General features: G+C 47.2%; 2 protein-coding genes across 2 annotated transcripts; both read right to left on the reverse strand.

Moving 5' to 3' along the window:
- Positions 1-10,062: 10,062 nt before the first annotated feature.
- Positions 10,063-11,169, reverse strand: LOC307237657 (chemokine XC receptor 1-like; the record flags this gene model as incomplete). The annotated part of the gene is made up of 1 exon (XM_080010414.1): positions 10,063-11,169. The coding sequence occupies one exon, from the start codon at positions 11,167-11,169 to the stop codon at positions 10,063-10,065; it is 1,107 nt and encodes a 368-aa protein (XP_079866540.1).
- Positions 11,170-13,720: 2,551 nt separating this feature from the next.
- Positions 13,721-14,743, reverse strand: LOC307237659 (chemokine XC receptor 1-like; the record flags this gene model as incomplete). The annotated part of the gene is made up of 1 exon (XM_080010419.1): positions 13,721-14,743. The coding sequence occupies one exon, from the start codon at positions 14,741-14,743 to the stop codon at positions 13,721-13,723; it is 1,023 nt and encodes a 340-aa protein (XP_079866545.1).
- Between the last annotated feature and the right edge of the window lie 257 nt (positions 14,744-15,000).

Here is a 15,000-nt window from a genome sequence, read left to right on the forward strand (position 1 = left end):
CAAATCTTGGTCAACCAGCACCTCATAAGTGCAAACATGGAGCACTTGTTCTCCTCGCACCGTAAGCATTTGAGAAATATGTTATACCCCAATCAGCCACAACATTAAAACCACCACTAATAACCACTAATATTGTGTAGCTCCCCCTCCTGCCGCCGAAACAGCTCTGACCCATGGAGGCATGGACTCCACAAGACCTCTGAAGGTGTCCTGTGGTATCTGGCACCAAGACGTTAGCAGCAGATCCTTTAAGTCCTTAAAGTTTTGAGGTGGGCCCCCCATGGATCGGGCTTGTTGTTCCAGCACATCCCACAGATGCTCCATCGTATGGGTGCCTGACCAATCCACATGATGTAGAAGAAAACGTGATTCATCAGACCAGGCCTCCTTCTTCCATTGCTCCATGGTCCAGTTCTGACGCTCACGTGTTCATTGTAGGTGCTTTCAGTGGTGGACAGGGGTCAACATGGACGCTCTGACTGGTCTGCAGCTACACAGCCCCATACGCAGCAAGCTGTGATGCACTGTGTGTTCTGACACCTTTCTATCACAGCAGCATTAACTTTATCAGCAGTTTGTGCTGCAGTAGCTCTTCTGTGGGATCGAACCAGACGGGCTAGACTTCACTGCCCACGCGCATCAATGAGCCCATGGGCGCCCATGACCCTGTCACCGGTTCACAGGTTGTCCTTCCTTGCACCACTGGTAGGTACTAACCACTGCATACCAGGAAAACCCCACAAGACCTGTAGTTTTGGAGATGCTCTGACCCAGTCGTCTAGCCATTTCAATTTGTCCCTTGTCAAAGTGGCTCAGATCCTTACGCTTGCCCATTCTTCCTGCTTCCAACACATCAACTTCAAGAACTGACTGTTCACTTGCTGCCTCATAAATCCCACCTCTTGACAGGTGCCATTGGAACGAGATAATCACTTCACCTTTTTTTCACTTCACCTGTCAGTGATTTAAATATATATATATATGTATATGTATATATATATATATATATATATATATATATATATATATATATATATATATATATATATATATATATATATATATATACTGTATATACAGCTATAAATATAGGCTGAAGTAATATTAAAAATACATTTATTCATATAATATTTGTATATATATTTAGTAATATATAATATATATATATCAAAAATTTCAAAGAGTTGTAGGTAGGCTCTGTTATATCTTATGCAGTTTCCTTCCCCTGACAGATGTTCAGCAAGTTTCCCCGCAAGGTGTTAGCTTGCATGTGTGGATGCTGAAAATATCAACTGCAGGCTTATTTTAGCGGCGGTTAACCTCGGCAAAGATCAGCGTTGGAAAGTACCAAAATACGAGTAAAAAAAAAAAAAAAAAAAAAAAAAGTACTGGATTTAAGTACGTTTTTTCAAGTACCTGCGCGGCGTATTGGCTTCCAACGTCTACTCCACCACGTTTCAAAGCAGCTGCTCCACATTTCCAACCTGTTGCTCTGGTTTATTTTATCCGGACTTTTATCCATGTACCTTGCGTTTCTGAAAATGAGCATTTGTGTCCGTGCCGCGTTCTTTCGATCGGGATTTACATCTGAATCTATCGAGGCCATGCGGGCAACGGCCCTCGCGAGGGACTGATAATTTGACAGGGACGGAGCGGGGTGGGGGACGAAGTCAGCACACTGCGGCGTGACGAGGACATCCGCAGGACGAACAAGGGAACACGGGAGGAGAGAGACGGTGAGATACCAAGAGGGCCGGAACGCGAGGCCACACACAACCGGAGAGAGAGAGAGAGAGAGAGGGGTAACCGGCAACGGAGTTACACTTCCGGCGGGCGCCGTGCAAAACCGCCCGCGTGGTGCGAGGCGGAATACGACCAGCACTCTGACCTTCGGCCCCCGACGTGCCCCCAGGAGAGCGTGCGTATCTACTTTTACCGAAGCGGACGTGGCACTTTCAGCCCTTTTGCCAGAGTCGTTTTGTGCGTATCCGTACTTTTAAGGCAGAACCTCCCGAGTTGCTCCCCCAACTCTGGGTGAAGCGGCTCAGCGTCGGCCTATCGGAGGTTTGTTTGTGAGATCGGGTTGTGAGAAGGGGCGCGGCGGGCGTGGACGGAGCGTGCGTGACGTCTCTCCTCCGCTTGATCTCCTACGCTTCCCTCGGTTCCGTGCCGCGCGTCGTCTTCACCTCCGTTTAGTATTCCGGTGCATCCCGCCATCGCCAATCTGTCCCAAACCGCCTTTAAAGCGGCTCCTGAGCCATTTTAGGGCCTCCCCCATCTCTCACTTCTCTCTCTCTCCCTCCCTCGCTGTCGCCACTTCTTTCGACCTCCTTCATCATCTCTCTACTTTCTTTCTCTCTCACTCTCCCCGTGTCTCCCCCTTATTTTCTCTCACCCCTCCTTCACCGTCTCTCCGTTTTTCCGTTTCCCCTTCTGTTCCCCCACCCCCCCCCTCTCTCTCCCCCCTCTCTATTGCCCATTCTCTTTCGTTTTCACTCTCACCCACTCTGTCTTTCTCACACGCAGGCTCATGCATATATATATATACACACACACATGAGCACACACACACATTCCTCCCACCCACACACCCACCCGCCTACACACACACACACACACACACACACAGACACATACACACACGCTCGCGCAGGGAGGTGAGCCGCGTGCCGAGTGGTGGAGGCTATTGGTGCCGGTCCAAAAATGTGTCACTCGGGACACGCATGGTGAGCTGGAGGCAGGAATTCTGTCGCTAATGGGCCCCGCAGCCGTCAGCACCACCTGGGGATATGGGACAAGGGATGGATAGATGGGGGTGGATGGATGGAAGGAGTGAGAGAGAGAGAGAGAGAGAAACAGAGAGAGAGAGAAACAGAGAGAGAGAGAAAGAGAGGGAGGGAGGGAGGGAGGGAGGGGAAAGTGGTACAGTGTGCACGCACCACAACGCGTTGGTTATGGACAGGAGGCTAGAGCATGTGTGTGTGTGTGTGTGTGTGTGTGTGTGGTCTATCTATCTATCTATCTATCTATCTATCTATCTATCTATCTATCTATCTATCTATCTATCTATCTGTCTGTCTATCTGTCTGTCTATCTATCTGTCTATCTATCTATCTATCTATCTATCTATCTATCTATCTGTCTGTCTATCTATCTGTCTATCTATCTATCTATCTATCTATCTGTCTGTCTATCTATCTGTCTATCTATCTATCTATCTATCTATCTATCTTTTTGTCCATACTGAAATATTTTGACAACCAGTAAGTTGTGTGTGTGCATGTGTGTGCACGCTTGCTCGTGTGTGTGGGTGCGTGTGGGTGTGTGTGCAGGCTCATGTTTGTGTGCGTGGGTGTGTGTGTGTGTGTGTGTGTGTGTGTGTGTGTGTGTGTGTGTGTGTGTGTGTGTGTGTGTGCGTGTGTGTGTGTGTGCGCGCGTATCTGCGACAATGAAACGGAAAGTTTCCAAATGCTATTAGACATAAACCAAGTTGCTCGCGTTCAATATGTTCTTTGAACTCGTGGAATTAATGCATTTAGTATGAAAAGTAAAAAAAAAAAAAAATATATATATATATATATCCCCCTCCCCGCCATGAAAGGCGGCGTATGAAAACAAAAAACCAAAAAAACAAAAGAAACGGCGAAGGCATAAACAGGCAGGGCAGGTGTTGACGATGCAAATGAAACGGATGACAGATGGCGAGCCTCGCGATCGCTCACTGTGCAGATAATGGATGGAGGTAATCAAATTCCTCCGAGGCTTTGGGACTTTCTTCAGAACTTTCCCATCAATTGTAGCATCAAACGGCAGCGTCGTCGCAGGCGCTCCCCCACACACACACACACGCACAGACACACACACACACACACACACACACACACAAAGACACACACACCCCGCCGCCCCCCTCCCACCCCAACAACAAGGAAGGAACGCAGGAAGGAAGTTACGCCGTTAATCCCGACAACACTCCAAGGCGTTCATGTGGTTATTGTCAAAAAAAACGAACGACGCGACCATGTTTCATTTCCCGCCGAGTCGGGCGGGCGCGGTTTTGATTCCCTTCTCCCGTCCGTGTCAGTCCATTGAGATCTTTTTCAAACGCAAACCTTCCCCCCGTCCCTTCTTCCTCCTCGGCGGTCGGCGGCGTCGCCGCGGGTCGGCGGGCCGACCCCTCACCTCGCCTTTCTGAGCCGCGGAAGCGCGCCCGACGGAGGCCGACAAAGTGGCTCCGCGGGGCGGGCGGCGTCTGGTGTTTACGTTCCCTCGCGCTTCTGTCGCCGTCGTGTGATCGGCCCTCATGAAACGGAGCGGGCTCCGGCTTTCATGGGTTTTTCTCGCTTGGGCATTGAGCGTCACTTCAAAGGTGACCACAGAACATGGGCGGACTACGCGTCGGGCGATCGTTCGCATTTTATTTATTTATTTAAAAAAAACAACCCAATAATAATTTTGGTCACGGGAGGAAACGAGCTGCCGTGGCTCCGCCAGTTCTCCCCGCAGCGTGGTGACAGCCGCTTGATTCTTTTTTTTATCAGGCCCCCCCCTTCCCCGTTTGAAGGTCAGTTTAATGGTCCACAGCGTTTGTGTTTGGTGTTTGTCTTGCTTCAGTGGCATCCTCACAACAAAGAGGGTCAGACAAACGCGATAAATTAGACCGTTATTCGCTAATTATTACACACTCTTAAAAGTAACGGGCCCATCGTGAGCGTATATCCAGCTCGTTACGGGCGAAAATATTCAAGGGACTATTCACTGAACAATGATGATTCTTTCTTTCGAAAGGGGAGCCGCTTGACGCGCGGTCGACGATATGTCAGAACAATCTCGAAACGCCATTTTCATCACCGAAAAAGCGCCTTCATGTCATAACACACAAGACAGATAGCGGCAACAATTATTTTTCACACTTCCAGCTATGGTAGCAGCTCCGAGTGTCACACATATGCCGGCGTATAAGGGCGTCGGAAAAAATAGCCCAAAATGAATGGGGGAAATTTATGCTGAATATCACAAGTTTAATGTGTTGGGCAATGTTGTTTTTTATTTTTATTTTAATTTTTTTTTCCTCTCATCTGTTTGATTTTTTTTTAATATATTTTAAATCAACGTGATAATTGCTATTGCAAAATCTCAGGGCAATGCACCATATTGGATGTGGCGAAGGTGTAAATGTATTTGCCCACTTCCCTCCTTGTGTTGGAAGGAGCAGGGTGCAGGAGCAGCAGTTTGCTGACAGGATGAGATGCAACCTACTGGGATGGCTGCGCGTCTTACAGCACGCAGTTTCTCAAATTAGAGAGGGGAAAACGTGCGCGTCTGTGTGTGAGTGTGTTTGCGTGTGTGTGTGTGTGTGTGTGTGTGTGTGTGTGTGTGTGTGTGTGTGTGTGTGTGGCATCGGCGGCGGCGGCGGCGGCGGCGGCGGCGGCGGTGGTGGGGGGTCATGATAAGAATAAGAAAATACACTGTTATAACAAGTGAGACATATCCAAAGCGGGGCACCTGCGAAATAAGTTCTCACTCCGTTCGCCGGCCGACCGGATCGAGGGCACACACACACACACACACACACACACACACGTACACACACACACACACGCGCGTGGCCTAGTGAATCTAATCGACTTTACCCAAGTCTAATCTCTCCCCGGATTACCTTAGCTCCTATGAAATTCATAATTACCTATGTCCCCGCAAAAAAAAAAACAAAAAAAAAAACAACACACACCATGTGAGATGTTTTAATGAATTCCTTTGTCTATGGCTGGCACAGATGAGGCATGAGAATGGCACATGTATACGGCGGGTGCATTAGTTAGGCGAGCCCGTGCAATGGTGCCCGTTCACGGCTGACGGAGTGCTGGTATCCTCGGGCATGGCTGCCAAGCTGCCAGTCTGTGCCGTCACACCTTGCTGCCTTTAAAGATTGCCCTGCAGAGACAGGGCGGGGGTACGGCGAGGGTACTCGGGAGGGGAGGGGGGGTTGCGTTTTTAACAGCACACAGTCTGGCAACCCAGGAGAGTTTTACGACTGCGGATCAGTGCCAAGAACTGCCCACCAGAGGGAACGGGGGGGTGGGGGTGGGGGTGGGAGTGTGGGAGTGTGGGGGGAGTGGTGGAGGAAGGGGGTGGGGGAGATACAAGGAGATAGGGGTGTAACACATGCAAACACACACACACACACACACGTACACAACCAGATTAACACATTAAGTGTGTGTGTGTGTGTGTGTGTTGGTGTAGATTCGGGCCTTTCCAGTCACATTCACAGGAAGTTTATTTCTTGTGTGTGTGTGCATGTGTGCGTGTGTGTGTGTGTGTGTGTGTGTGTGTGTGTGCGTACGTCTACAAAAAAGAAATGTTTGGCAGCTGGAGACTGGCAGCTGGGGACGATCACGGGGTGTGTACCTGGCGTACCTGCGCCACGTCAAATCAATTTATCAAGCTTCGCCCGGTGACACGTTATGAGCAGAGAGGGAATGTGCTCACATACGTATGGAGCCGGGCGGGTGCACATCCACGCCGACACGCCCAAACTACGCGTGCATAAACGCGGATGCGCGTTGCCTTTTCCCCCCGTAATCCACACAAATGGCGTTGGATAGCAGAATGTAAATGAGCTGGTTATTACACAGTAACGTTCATCAAGCTGAGCTGGAAAGACTTCAATGGCCCTGATGAATATGCATGCAAATTTGTTAATTAAGTTAATTATTCTGCTGAAAATTCATTTGTCTTCCCAAGGACATTTCTGCAATGATTTTAACATGTTTCTGCCATTAGTCATGCACCGTGGTATTGAAAATCACTTCGGTCCACTTTCGGTCGGGGTCTGGCCAAAAAGAGGGCTCTAAACGACTAAAACAATAGGGAGGAGGTGGGGAACAGACGAGCGGCGGGTGTTTGCGGCGACCTGGGAAGACGGTGAGTCGGAGGGAGACGACAGCTTGTCCCGAATGAGGACCGTTAAAAAAAGGGAGCGCGGTATACTGACGGTGAAAGCAGCGACGGCTTCATGAACAACGGAAGGCCGCCCTGCAAGGCCGGTGGAGGGGATTCCTGGGCGAATTCAAAAGGCCACTGTAAAAAGTGAGAAATCAACTCAAAAAAGTCCAAAAGCGGGAGGAGGGTATGTGAGGGAATTTTGTGAAAAAACATCGGGACGCATATGTCTATTATCAACTGTCTGTCTGAAGCGGAGGAAGACCGTACAGTAGGCCTGGTGTGAAAGGGACAGATGTTTAATATGTTAATTAAGTCTCCATGGTAGTTGATCACAGTGTTTTGCAAGCTGCCAACAGCAAGTAAAAAAAAAAAAAGGGTTACAATGATCCTGCTTTTTGTTGCTGCTTTCTTTTGTTTTGTTTTTACTGATCTATTATACAGCTGGGGCACGCATGCAAAGGCCAAACACAGAATAGAAAAAAACACAATGCCAAGTAAGTAAAGAAAATTGGGGGGGAAAAAAAGGATTCAAAGGAGCTTCAAATATTCGCCGTTGGATCATATTTTCTCTTGATTGTGTGTGTTTGTGTGTGTGTGTTTTTTTTTTAATTTTTATTAATGTGTCTGGTAAAATGTGTCCCAATCAGGTTCACACAATGACACAATTATTATTATTTATTTGAGTCGCAGCAATAAATACTCATGTGCCCTCTAGCGGTGAAAGTTGAAATTGCAAATTAAAATCACCAGGAGTTAGTGCGTATGTGATTCTTTTTTAATTTCCTAAAATAACATGAAAATTCACATTTCTTATCAACATATTTGAATGATATGTTATTCATGTACTCACAATGCTCAATTTATCTTAAATCCCCAAGACAAATTTAGCCAAACCACGACAGCTAGATGGAATATGTTAAATGTCAGATGTGGATTAAGTCCTGTATGTCTGTGCATTATGAGTTACACGCTCTTGTTTGTAAAGATATAGGCTGCGACACGCTTGATTGATTTGCGTGCATATCCCTGACAGTCCTTATTAACAGGCAATGCCATTTTTATTAGCAATGTGCACAAAGTACCCGCATTTACACATCCAAGGCATCAATTAGTTTCACATATGGTTGCAGTAATTATCATTTCACATCATTGCAATTAAAGAAAGATATCACTGTGAGATAGGAGGGGGAGTTGCCCTGGAGAAGAGGAGAGCAGAGTGGGAATGCGAGGGCCATAGAAGGCGAGTACCACAGGAAAACAGCAAAACAACAACAGCTGTTTAGCTCGTGGCTAAACATCGAACAACAACATCATTTGCAAAGAAAATGTTCAAGTCTGGGGAAACAGGTTGTCTCAGCTCCAAGATAAGTAATAGCAAGTCTTGGGCCTATGCATCGCACTGAAGCAATTGCGGAATTTATTTCTCTGTTTTAGCTCTTTGCAGTGCATTAGTTATTTTCTTGCAAATAAATTATATATTTACTCTTCATTTCCTAAGAAGGCAAATGATGATGATGATTCATAAAATGTTCTCTTGTTTCTCACAATCCCTGTCACAAGAAACAGGGCGCTGACATTCAACATTTCTGCATTTCCGCATGAGTTTCACAAGAGTAGGAAAAAAAAAAATACTCTAAATGAATCTTGAAGTTTTTTAACTTTCTCCATGCTGGGGCATCGCTGTAAAACACCACGGGCTGTTAAGACACAGCCATCAATCCCAAAACAGACATCTTACCCCATGAACATGTCATAATTGAAAATGTCATTACCCACAGCAGGACAACTAGGCTCATTTGAAACCTTAAGATATGCAGATCTAATCTAAGATCTAATTTTAATAGTGCACGGGTGTCAGCTTTTAATTGAGATACTTTTCATTTAGATAATATAGTCCAAATTTCCATGGCGGTTTTGAAGAGACAATAGCCAAAAATCTGTATTGTGCCTTGGCTGAGGTGTATGTTTGGTCTCTAAAATAAGTAATGTAAGGTGTTAATTAATGAATTAATTAATGGTGTTATTTTTGCTTTGTTATTACTTTGTACTGTTAATAACGCGTCATAAATAAACTATTAATAACGTGTTATCTTATCTGTTTTATTATCTTATGATCTTAGATCTTATCATAGCTGCACCCTCCTCGAAAATAACTGAGTAAGTATAATTGAGTAAATTAACATGCTCAAAAAATTAGCAGCTTGGCACATGACAGAAACTTCAAACCTTTCGTGAATTTTGGGCCTAACATTGTTACCTTTGCGATCATTAAAAACACAAAATAAGACAAATAAGACACACACGCACACACGCGCAAGCACACGCAAGCGCACTCACGCACACACGCACACACACACACACACACACACACACACACACACACACACTCACACACACATACAATACCTGCAAAACGCTGCCCAAGTGCCTGGCAGGGAATATGAGCACACACCAATGACTGCTCTGCCCTTGACATGTAGCCAATCATCCAAGCATGCTGGATGGCTTAGTTAATTAAGCTTAATCTACCCCAAGAGACAGATATAAGTGCTGTAACATTAGCTTACAGAGCTGTACCCGATCAGCCCACACACCCTCACACACACATCAGGACCGTGTGTGTGTGTGTGTGTGTGTGTGTGTGTGTGTGTGTGTGTGTGTGTGTGCGTGCGTGTGTGTCTCACTCTGTCCATTGATTGGGTCAGAGAATAGTGAGATTACATATAATGGAGAATTCCTACTGGAGTATAAATTGGATTACCGCAATTAATTATAAAGGAGTTTGTTGCCGTCATTCCTGCACACTCTGCCTTCCATGGATGTAAAATTCTGGTTCAGAATCTTCCAATTAAATCGTTGCTTCAAATCTCTATACCAAAATAACTTTATCTGTAAATTTCATCCTCATACAAGTACAAGTGAATGCTAATTACCATTGGGTAATGTGCATGGAGAGTATAATGAGATGGCAATATGAGAAAATATGATAAAACCTCTCGCTTAATAAGATTGACCATATATTATGTTTCGAAAAAAACATGAATCATATCATGTTTCACATCCTTCATACATCTATGAATGATTCAGGTCTGATACGAATGATGTGAACGCACCTCACAGCAGTTCCTTTATCTCCAACATGTCCAAACTGCGGCAGTTTTCTGCAGGCTGGACCTTCGCAGCCTCATCTGGGCTAAAGTTGGAAAGGCTTTGGCGACTGGCTCTATTCCCGCCATTGCGCCTCCCGTGGGCGTCTCCGCAGCGGACGAGGTTGAGCAGATGCCCCCGGAACGTCCGCGACAACATGTAGAGGAAGGGGTTCACGCAGCAGTGGGAATAGGCCAAAAGGCGGCATATTTCGAAGGCCAGGTCGAAGCGGTTGCTCGCGTCGCACTCGGGGTTGTGCACGGACCTGATAAATATGAGCACGTTGAGGGGTCCCCAGCAAACGGCGAAGGCCACGACGATGCACAGCACCACCACCACCGTCCTGTGCTTCTTCCTGGTGGTCTGCAGAACCGTCCGGAGGATGGCGGCGTAGCAGAAGACGATGATGGCGAAGGGGAGGATGAAGAGCAGGGCCACCTGGAGGTAATATCCCACCGCGTCCTCCTTGCCCTCCTGGCTGACGTAGGGGGCCTCGCACATCAGGTACCCGTGCAAATGGACTTCCGCCTTCGAGGCAATGGCGTCGGGGAGGGAGGCGGCGACGCTCACCGCCCAGGCCGCCACGCAGGCTCCCACGGCGATCCCCCGCCTTTTCGCGAGCTGGTTCGGCCACTGGACGACGACTGTGGCGAAGCGGTCCAGCGTCAACGCCGTCAGGAGGAAGACGCTGCTGTACAACCCCACGAAATAAGCGCCGGTCAGAAGCTTGCAGGCGAAGTCGCCGAAGACCCAGTGCCAGAGGTGGTAGACGGCCCAGAACGGGAGGGTGACGGTGAAGACCAGGTCAGAGCAGGCGAGGTTGAGGATGAACAGGTTGGTGACCTTCTTCAGGTCCTCGTAGCGGACGAGGGCGCACAGGAGGAGGCTGTTGCCGACGACGCTGAGGACGAAGATGAGGAAGAAGAGGGCCGCGTTGATCGTCCCGAAGTCCAGCGTATGAGGGCAGAGATACTCCGCTCCCCCGCCGTCACCGGAGTACTCCACGGTGCCGTTCAACGTGTAGTTGCAAGCGTCTTCATAGGAAACAGGCGCAAAATCACAATCAAGGTCCATGTCTAGAGGCTCTTGAAAACGTGGACGCGGAGTGGAAGATTGTTAAGTCTCAATTAGCCTACAGTCTCTAAATGAAAGAAAAAGTTAGAAAACATCATGCAGAAAAGCATGTTTAGCCATCAGTTATCAAAAATATTTTAAATAAACAATAGTAAAATTGTGTCTGAGGGCGCAGAAATAACGACTCACCCCGATTGTGAAGTGGCACCATTTAATAACGAGCAAAACCAGTCGTTCTTCCTCTTTCCTTGAGTTCCTTGAGTCACAGGAACGCCTTGGTGTCTATGTTATTCAGTTCAGTATCAGGTTTTTTTTTTTTTTTTTATATATAAGTAGATCAGCTCAGGACAGCTCTGAAAAGCCTTATCAAAAAAATAAATAAATAAATAAACTATAGTAAGAATAAGGAGACAAATAAGGAATAAAAATGGAATAGGAGAGCAGTACACAAATGTAAAGTGAGATCTGTGTATAGGTCCTGGTTGAATAGCAGCGCTCTGTGGAATAGTGCACTATTTAATGTAGGTTTTTGTGTGTAGTGGTGTAATCAAGTGTAGTGATGGCCATGCTCCTGTACAGTGCAGGGAGGTCATGCAAGGCCAAAATTCTGTTGGTGGTGGGGGTAGGGGGGTGAACAACACCCCCTTTGGGTAGATCATTATATATTTTAGCACATTTAACGTGGTTTTGAACTACAGAGAACCAGGGGGGAAAAAAAGACAGGGAGGGAGGGAGTGAGCGGAGCCAGCGCGTGCGCATGCAAGATGCACGTTTCCTCAATTTCTGAAACGGCTCACTTCTCTTATTTCACCTATTTCCAAGTAAAGGCGGGAGGAACGTCCTACTTTCCCCCCGTCGCAGTGCGGTTGACCACGGGTCCGAGTGGGCAGCAACGGTGAGCAACATTCTCTTTGCATCAAAACTCCACATATCAAAAATGTGGTGGGGCGCGCGGGCATGACGCCCCTCCTCCCCATCGTCTGCCAGATGGTAGCAAGGACGACCGTCTGTAGATTCTGTAGGAATCAACAAGTTGTGTTTCTAATTGGCTGGAGGTTTGTAATTTCACTTTCAAAGGATTCGATCTAAAAATACAAACAAACTAAAGCACAGGAATAGATAAAAATGACTTTGAATTTAATGAATTAAAAGCATCATACATCACACATCGATGATGACAATCATGTTCGAAATATCTGCAAATCACACAAAACCCTAAAATAATTTGCTGGTCTTATTAAACTCAATAAATTGCTGAGATAAACAAAGGATATAATAATGTGTAGGAAAAACAGAACTATCACCAAACAAAAACAAGAAATGAAAGTTCATCATAAGGAGAACGTGCCGTGAAAAAATAAGAATCTTTAATTATCACACAACACACGCTTGGACGGTGAAATGAGACCTCTGCATTTAATCCATCCTGGCTTGTCCTTCCTCTGGGGGGCAGCCAGGAGTAGTGGGCAGCATTCGTTGACGTGCCCAGGGACGAGTGTCCATCGCTGGTCAGACGATGAGTGCATGTTTTTGGTGGGGTTCCTTACTGAGGTTAGGTAGAGGAAACCCCATGGCAGCACGGGGAGAACGTGCAAACTCCACACAGAAAGGCTCCTATTTGGGAGACAACTCGCCCGGAGCACGGTGCCAACAGCTCCCCAGGCAGGAATCGAACCCAGGACTTTCTTGCTGTGAGGCAGCAGTGCAATGCACTGGTACCTTGGTAAATGTGAAAGTTACTCATTCGAATACTGCTTGAGTGCAGGTCTTAGGTGAGCTTTTTTTGCAGAGCTCATTCTGCTGATTTTATCCTGGTTGCCAATATTTCCATATTTTTCCGTACAGGTGAAGGTGCAGGTGCAGGTGCCGTAGGTGGCTGTCGCTGTGGGCGTGGCTTGCCAACACGCTGCTCTCGTGGTGGCTCTCTGGGACACGCCTGTGCTAGTTCGATAGCAATGCCGCAAAAACTAAACTGAACACGGGCAGGGTTGCCATGTCTCCATGACAAACCCAGCCGTCTCCCAAACCCACGGACAAAAAACCCCCCAAAACAACCTGTTTAAACTAAACCGAACACGGGCGGGGTTGCCAGGTCTCCATGACAAACCCGGCCATCACCCAACCCACGGATAAAAAACTGATAAAATAACAACCTGTTTAAACTAAACTGAACCAAACCCACGGACAAAAAAAACAAACAAAAACTACAACCTGCTTTAAAAAACCGCAGACCTGGCAACTCTGAACGTGGACTGTGTTCGTTTGAGATGAAGATGTAGCTGCCTTTCACGAACACCATCCTCCGATTTCATTTTGTTCAGGGGAAATGAAATGGGGCAAAAGTCAACTTTTTTGGGCTGAATGTCGTGAAGTAAAAGTAAAATTCGGCCGGAAATGTAACAACTCAAGTAAAGTATGGATACACCCCAAAAAAACACAAGTATTTTTACTTTGTTACTTTACACCCCCTGGCTATGAAACAGGCTACACAGGCTGAATGATTGTGTAGAAAAGCCTCGTTGGATTGTTGAAAGAAGCCGCCACGAGTCCACTACACCGAGAACTCCTCCCCGCTGGTCAGGGATGTGACCGTGTGCCGGCTACTCCGGCTGCTCCGGCTGCGGAAGCGGTCCCTGCCGAGGTCCCAGTGTTTCAGCATCCTCTTCAAGTGGTTCTGATACTTGACTCCTACGAACACGTAGAACAGGGGGTTGAGGCAGCAGTGGGCAAAGGCGATGAGCCGGGTGATGTAAAAAGCGTAGTCCAGCGGCTTGCTGTGGGTTTGGCACAGGTTTGAGAGCGCGGCGGAATCGGCCGTCGCCGCCGGCCCGAATGACAGCGACATCACGAAGATGACGCCGTTGTACGGCGCCCAGCCCGCAAAGAAAACGACGACGAGCGTGAAGATGAGCTTCAGGGTTTTGTGCCTTCTCCTCCGCACTGGCGTGCGCAGCAGCCGCCACAAGATCTGAGAGTAACAAAAGCAGAAGACCAACAAAGTCACCGAGAAGAGAATATTTTGCTGGTAGATTCCTATCAACCGCCACTTGTCGTCTTCGTAATCACAGTGAGTTTGGTTCAGGACTTTGGTGAAGACCAGGGCGGGCGTGGCTGCCAGGGCACTGAGGGTCCAGATGAACGAGGACGCCAGGGCGCTGGAGAAACCCGTGGGGGACAGGAGCTGGGACAGGGGACGCACCACGGCGATGTAACGGTGGGCAGTCATCATGATGAGGAGGATGCCGCTGCTGTAGAAGCCCACGTAGAAGAAAAACGAAACCATCTTGCAGGCGGGCTCCCCTAAATTCCAGCCGTACACGTAATAGTAGGCCCAGAAGGGCAAGCCGGCAGTGAAAATCAGATCCGACACAGCCAGGTTCAGGATGAAGGCGTTGGTGAGAGACCTGAGGTTCTCGTACTTGGCCAGAATCATCAGAACCAGAATGTTGCCGAGCAGACTGAGGACCACCACAACAGAGAAGAATATTGGGTTGAATGTTGCTCCAAAATGGACTATGTCTTCCTTAACACACAGTTCACTTTCATAGTCGCTTGAATAATAACCATCATCCATACTAGAGTCATAATTCATAGTAATCCATACTAGAGTAGTTGATTCTTGGAGAGCAAGGGCAGTTGTCGACATATTTGGTTCTCCTCGAGCAATTTGTTCCTAAAAAAGAAAAAACCTAAATGAACAGGTTATTGTCAGATGGAGTGAAAAAACAACAAATTGTTGTACAAATTGAAAAACACAACTTTTACAAATTTGACTGCAGTAGAATGATCTCATTGCAAAAGTGGTTGCAATGCATGCATTACTTTACGCAC

The sequence above is a fragment of the Zeus faber genome, assembly GCF_960531495.2.
Source record: "Zeus faber genome assembly, chromosome: 12".
NCBI lineage: Eukaryota > Metazoa > Chordata > Actinopteri > Zeiformes > Zeidae > Zeus > Zeus faber.